Source organism: Oncorhynchus kisutch, linkage group LG18 (assembly GCF_002021735.2).
Source record: "Oncorhynchus kisutch isolate 150728-3 linkage group LG18, Okis_V2, whole genome shotgun sequence".
In the NCBI taxonomy this organism is placed as follows: Eukaryota; Metazoa; Chordata; class Actinopteri; order Salmoniformes; family Salmonidae; genus Oncorhynchus; species Oncorhynchus kisutch.
This window is the reverse complement of record NC_034191.2, coordinates 33,412,937-33,419,770: the sequence shown is the minus strand read 5'-3', so window position 1 is coordinate 33,419,770 and position 6,834 is coordinate 33,412,937. Positions and strand designations below refer to the sequence as shown.

Below are 6,834 nucleotides of genomic sequence, written 5' to 3'. Positions count from 1 at the left end.
ATATTTGCAGTTAGGATTTAAGATAAGATAAGAGTGGACGCACTGCACTTCAATAAACACATGCCAAGGGCAATGTACTTACTAAGCCATGCTGCCATAAATGTATGGAAAACAATGATGCAGACAGTTTGAGTGGTTTGAGACAAATACTGTGTGGTTATGACACTGACATTCAACTCCTACAGCCATAATGACTATTATTCTCTATCTGCTTCACTTCTCTCCCAGGATATCCAGTACACTGACATTGACTATATGGAAGATAAGAAGGACTTCACTTACGATGAAGTCAACTTCAAAGGCCTCCCTCAGTTCGCTGATTACCTGCACGAGAAGGGACAGAAATACATTCTTATATTGGTAAGAAACAGACTGTTTAGAAAGAAAGAAAAAAAATATTATTTTAACTAGGCAAGTAATTTAAAAATAAATTATTATTTACAATGACGGCCTAGGAACAGTGGGTTAACTGCCTTGTTCAGGGACAGAATGACAGATTTTTCCTTGTCGGTTCAGGGATTAGATCTAGCAACCTTTCGGTTATTGGCCCAGCACTCTAACCTGCCGCCTACAGTTGATTTGCTTGACTAGTTTTTGCAAGCATTTGTTGGTTCTACAGTAGTTCTACAGCTCCGGTTCCAAATGTGCATGTGGAATGAAAACACATTCACATTTCAATAGTAGTGGCACTACTGTAACTTTGCTATTACTTATAGGTTTGAAGTCGCCTAATCCGAGTGTTTTGCTGAGTTTGTTGTTGCTAATGTATTTGATTATAGGCATACAACATGCCGCAATTCAATTTGTAAATGTAGTTTGTGAACTCTCCAGATAGGATTCTGAGCAGACCGCCAGANAGAGACTAGACTCCTGGTAATTGGACTAATGGATGACAGGAACACAACCCTACCACAGCTCACCTAAACACTGCACTGTTGAATCTAATGGTTGAAAAGTGGAGAGGTAATAGTTTTGATTGGAATTACTAAAGGGGTTAAATTAAAGTGAATCCTGTTAGTTATTAAACCCTTTATCGCCGTGGCGAATAACAACCGTCAAACAGTCAGAGAGCAAGCTGATAATATCATAGCAATTATCTCTACGCAGTCAATGGTTTTCTCTCCACCATCACCATCCACCCCTCTCTCTTTCTTAATATGCACCTGCTCATTTCATCTGAAGAGCTGCATCTAAACTTTTAAATTAGAGCACATATATTGATAAGACTCGTATCACCAGTTATGTAGTAAATATTACCCAGTATTTTACAGTAAATATTACCCAGTATTTTACAGTAAATATTACCCAGTATTTTACAGTAAATATTACCCAGTATTTTACAGTAAATATTACCCAGTATTTTACAGTAAATATTTCCCAGTTATGTAGTACATATTATCAAGTTATGTAGTAAATATTATCAAGTTATCTCATAAATATTACCCAGTTATACAGTAAATATTACGGTAAATATTACCCAGTTATGTAGTAAATATTATCAAGTTATCTCATAAATATTACCCAGTTATACAGTAAATATTACGGTAAATGTAGTAATGTAGTAAATATTACCCAGTAATGTAGTAAATATTACCCAGTAATGTAGTAAATATTACCCAGTTATGTAGTAAATATTACCCAGTTATCTAATAAATATTACCCAGTATTGTACAATATAGCAAGCAGTATACAGCAATATCTCTTTCTATCTCTGTGAGCCAAATGCCACTCATCTGATAAGCACATTGGGCAAAGGAAAGCAAAAGGTCATACCCTTTAAACATACTGTCACTGTGGTTATATAAAAATAATCTACTAAATCACTAAGAAGGGGTATAATCGGGCAGTCATTAACAAGTGTTGCCAAGTGTTGCCATCCTGTACTGTACTGTACATGGTGTATGTGCGCCTCTCTAGTTGACAGATAGACCAAAAGCAGACACAGGAAATTAATAAATGAACTTCTCATTAAGTCCTATTTTCAGCAGCATTTTAATGCTATTAGTTTATTGCAAATTTGTAGGGCTTATACGTGGAGTGAAAGGTGAATTAATTTACATGTCACTCAGTGCTGTTTACCAGTAGCAATAACAGTAGTGGTTTAACCCTTTAATCTGTGGGGTTAGCTAACTAGCTATATTAGCTGCTATGCTACCTGTTTGACGAGATAAACATGGTGCTAAGACATCAGATAGGAGCTAATAACCAACGTAGCTAGCAACCGTTAGCTGGTTATCATTTTTTACATTTTCGTCAACGAGCCATCTGACATCTGACTTACAATGTTAACTATTTCACCGCTGTGATGATCTGACCAGCCGCAATTGTATTCGTAAATTGAAGTTGATAGTCGTATTAGACGATTGTCGTTATGGGGAAAGAAGGAACTGTTTTAAAAAGCCTAAATTAAGGTCGGCAATAGGTTTAACTATCTGAGAATTTTCCTGCATATGGACCAAGGAGATCAGCACGCGTTATTGTGCGTTCTCACTTCTCAAACTATGGGCATATTTGAGTCATTCAGACAAAACAGCATCCTCGTTTCATTTGCTTTCCTACCCCCACTCTCCTTTTTAGATATTTTGCACATTGATGGCTTGTTAGCAAATGTTATCGCCATTGAGCTAGTTCTCCCTACACCCAGCAATAACATCTGCTAAATATGTGTATGTGACCAATCAAATTTGATCTAAACAGCAGCATGTAATATGAGCAATGAAGAGAGGTGTGAGGATGTGAAAGGGATTTTTACCTTTCAAATAGCATGTTTTCCCATTATGTTGTTATGTAGTCAAATGTATTGTTTGATTTTAAAATAGACATATTAATGCATACATGGCTGTTTCTGAGACATTTTCATTATATTGAATATCGTCCCAAAAGAAATCTATCTTATATTATAATATATATTATAATATTGACCCCCAAAAATTGGTATCGGCTCTAAAACAATCCATATTGGTAGTGCTTTAGTTTTAACAGGAGTCATTATCATGGTTTTAACAGAAGTCAGTATCATAGTTTTAACAGGAGTCATTATCATAGTTTTAACAGAAGTCATTATCATGGTTTTAACAGAAGTCAGTATCATAGTTTTAACAGGAGTCATTATCATGGTTTTAACGGGTCATAATCATGGTTTTAACAGAAGTCATTATCATGGTTTTAACGGGTCATAATCATGGTTTTAACAGGAGTCATTATCATGGTTTTAACATGAGTCATTATTATGGTTTTAACAGAAGTCAGTATCATAGTTTTAACAGGAGTCATGATCATGGTCTTAACAGAAGTCATTATCATGGTTTTAACGGGTCATAATCATAGTTTTAACAGGAGTCATTATCATGGTCTTAACAGAAGTAATTATCATGGTTTTAACGGGTCATAATCATGATTTTAACAGGATACATTATCATGGTCTTAACATAAGTCATTATCATGGTTTTAACGGGTCATAATCATGGTTTGAACAGGAGCATGTAGCCTAGTGGGCGACAGGTAGCCTAGTGGTTAGAGTGTTGGGCCAGGAACCGAAAAGTTTATAGATCAAATCCCAGAGGTGACAAGGTAAAAACCTGTATGCCTAGGTAAATAAAGGGTAAATAAATAATGGGTCATAATCGTGGTTTTACAGTGGGTCTGCATAAAGGTTCATTTGGCTGGTTGGAGATGTAATCAGTAGGCATGATGACTGTGATGTCACACAGACCGACTGAGCATGCTCAGATGTAACCACACGGTCACCAAGGGAGACTGACATGGAACACAGAAAACAAACGTGTCGTGCTTGTGTGTGCATGCGCGTGTACGTGCGAGCGTGTAGGTGCAAGCGTGTGTGTGCATGCGTGTGTACGTGCGAGCGTGTATGTGCGAGCGTGTACGTGTGAGCGTGTGTGTGTGTGCGCGTGTATGTGCGAGTGTGTAGGTGCGAGCGTGTGTGTGCATGCGCGTGTACGTGCAAGCATGTGTGTGCATGCGCGTGTACGTGCGAGCGTGTACATGCGAGTGTGTACGTGCGAGCGTGTACTTGCGAGCGTGTGTGTGCATGCGCATGTACGTGCGAGCGTGTGTGTGCATCGACGTGTACGTGCGAGCGTGTATGTGCGAGCGTGTACGTGCGAGCGTGTATGTGCGAGCGTGTATGTGCGAGCGTGTATGTGCGAGCGTGTACGTGCGAGCGTGTGCATGCGAGCGTGTATGTGCGAGCGTGTACGTGCGAGCGTGTACGTGCGAGCGTGTGCGTGCGAGCGTGTACGTGCGAGCGTGTGTGTGCATGCGCCTGTACGCACGAGCGTGTACATGCGAGCGTGTGTGTGCATGCGCGTGTATGTGCGAGCGTGTATGTGCGAGCGTGTACTTGCGAACGTGTATGTGCGAGCGTGTACTTGCGAGCGTGTGTGTGCATGCGCATGTACGTGCGAGCGTGTATGTACGAGCGTGTACTTGCGAGCGTGTATGTGCGAGCGCGTATGTGCGAGCGTGTACGTGCGAGCGTGTACGTGCGAGCGTGTACGTGCGAGCGTGTATGTGCGAGCGTGTGTGTGCATGCGCCTGTACGCACGAGCGTGTACATGCGAGCGTGTGTGTGCATGCGCGTGTATGTGCGAGCGTGTATGTGCGAGCGTGTATGTGCGAGCGTGTATGTACGAGCGTGTATGTACGAGCGTGTATGTACGAGCGTGTATGTGCGAGCGTGTATGTGCGAGCGTGTATGTACGAGCGTGTATGTACGAGCGTGTATGTGCGAGCGTGTATGTGCGAGCGTGTATGTGCGAGCGTGTATGTCTTTGGCGTTCTGACAGAATAACACATATTAATGAAGTGACTGCGTGGTCCACAGCAACTCTATGAGGATCACATGTGTGATGCTGTAACCAGACGTAGAGGGCTTGAGATCATTAGGACCCAGTAAATGTTACCCAGTAATTGAGAGCATTAGTACCCAGGTTGGAGTGTAACAGAAAGACTGATGGATTTGAGACGTTTTGAGACTGACAGAAAGACACAATTTAGACTCACAGGACTTTCTTGGTGGCCGCCCTGCGTACTTGGAAGCCGAAGGGGTTGTGTGTGAGCTCTACCTCGTAGTTAAAGGAACCAGAGGGATGGGTGGCAGGGGGCTTGATGTGCTCATGGGGAACCTCAAATCGCTGCTTATGGGCATCTGAGATCTGGAGACAAAACACAGGGACGGGGGTCAGGAGGACATGTGTTTAGAGACAAAACATGGGGACAGGGGTCAGCAGGACATGTGTTTTGAGACAAAACACGGGGACAGGGGTCAGGAGGACGTGTTTAGAGACAAAACATGGGGACAGGGGTCAGGAGGACATGTGTTTAGAGACAAAACATGGGGACAGGGGTCAGCAGGACATGTGTTTTGAGACAAAACACGGGGACAGGGGTCAGGAGGACATGTGTTTAGAGACAAAACATGGGGACAGGGGTCAGGAGGACATGTGTTTAGAGACAGAACACAGGGACAGGGGTCAGGAGGACGTGTGTTTTGGTGTGGATTACAAGTGACAGTGTGTGTGTGTGTGTGTGTGTGTGTGTTTGTACCTTGAATCTCAGTCGGTTCACTGTCTGCAAGTCAGCATGGAAAGCCAGCTCCTCTATGTCTTCACCAAACAGAGAGGGGGCAACCTTCCTTTTCAGAAGGGCCGACAAGCCTCCAATCACAAGCACAAAAGTATTGAAAGAAAAAAAAGTTAAAAGCAGAAATTCAAGACGGCAAATTCAAAAGCATTTTCTAGTATAGGGCATGATATGTTTGGAATTATTTTATCATTTGAGCAAAGACTGTTCCCTGAGGGTCAGGACTGACTATGAATGAAGTAGTGATATTATGTCTATCATGTTTAGCAATATGCTGTACATTTTATATGTACATGAAATCATGCCTTAGGGGGAGCGAGAGAAGGATTGAAAATAAGAGATATGGAAAGAGGGTGGATGGTGGGGGGGGGGGGGGGTGGAGGTAGAACTCACTGTAGATGTTGGGTCTCTCCTCGCGCACCACAGAGTAGCCGTGATTGGTGGAGAAGAAGCACCATGGAGCGTTTCTCTCGTCCAATGGACTCCAACAACAGCCTCGCTGCAGACACCCCAGCTAGTGAAGGAAGGGAATCATCATCAGCATGTATAATGCTATGGCTACGGTCCTCCTTGACAGCTACTGGGAATGCAGGTTTTTACTCCAACCAAGTTGTAACAGTCCTAATTGAGCTAATCAAGGTCCTGCAGGGCAGGACGTGCTAGATAAGAGTTTGAAGTAAAACCTGCAGGAGGGTAGCTCTCCAGGAGGAGGGTTCGGTACTCCTGATATCTACGTCCTGTTTAGTAATGATGGGAAAGTAAATCCTTTAGGAATAATGAGACGTGTAGAGGACCCAGGTCACCCAGGTCTCCATGGAAACATACCTTAGATGCACCGGCGTCAGGGAAACAGTCGACTCTCTCCCCCAGTGGAATAACGGGACATTCTGGAACCACGGTGCCTGTGGTCTCTGTCAGAGCATACAGGGAATACGTATCTACTGACCAAACACTGACCCAACAAACAATCACAAATCATTACTGATAAGCATCAGCCAATTTCAGCTTAGGCTGGAATTCATGAGTTCACTTGACATTGAGTAAATTAAATGTTTACATCTTTTTTTTGTGAGGAGTAGGAATATTTACACAAATGATGTTACTAATGTATCTGCCCTTTGAGCGACTGTCTGGGGCATGACGTCATGATGACCAAGCAGAGAGGATGAGTTTAATCAGACTGGGGCATGACGTTGACCAAGCAGAGAGGATGAGTTTAATCAGACTGGGGCA

The 6,834-nt window shown here is 42.6% G+C and overlaps 1 protein-coding gene across 3 annotated transcripts in view; it reads right to left on the bottom strand.

Annotated features, from left to right (window-relative positions):
- Positions 1-4,995: 4,995 nt before the first annotated feature.
- Positions 4,996-6,834, bottom strand: part of LOC116354844 (sucrase-isomaltase, intestinal-like) — a 12,370-nt gene continuing 10,531 nt past the window's right edge. Inside the window, exons 3-6 of one of the 3 annotated variants that reach the window (XM_031796950.1) lie at positions 6,427-6,512; positions 5,995-6,115; positions 5,566-5,684; positions 4,996-5,174 (exon numbers count right to left, since the gene is read on the bottom strand). In XM_031796950.1, the coding sequence (XP_031652810.1) occupies positions 5,019-5,174; positions 5,566-5,684; positions 5,995-6,115; positions 6,427-6,512 (482 nt within the window). In that variant the 3' untranslated portion in view covers positions 4,996-5,018. The remainder of the gene's footprint in view (positions 5,175-5,565; positions 5,685-5,994; positions 6,116-6,426; positions 6,513-6,834) is intronic. The other 2 variants (XM_031796949.1, XM_031796951.1) reach the window with 2 other exon arrangements.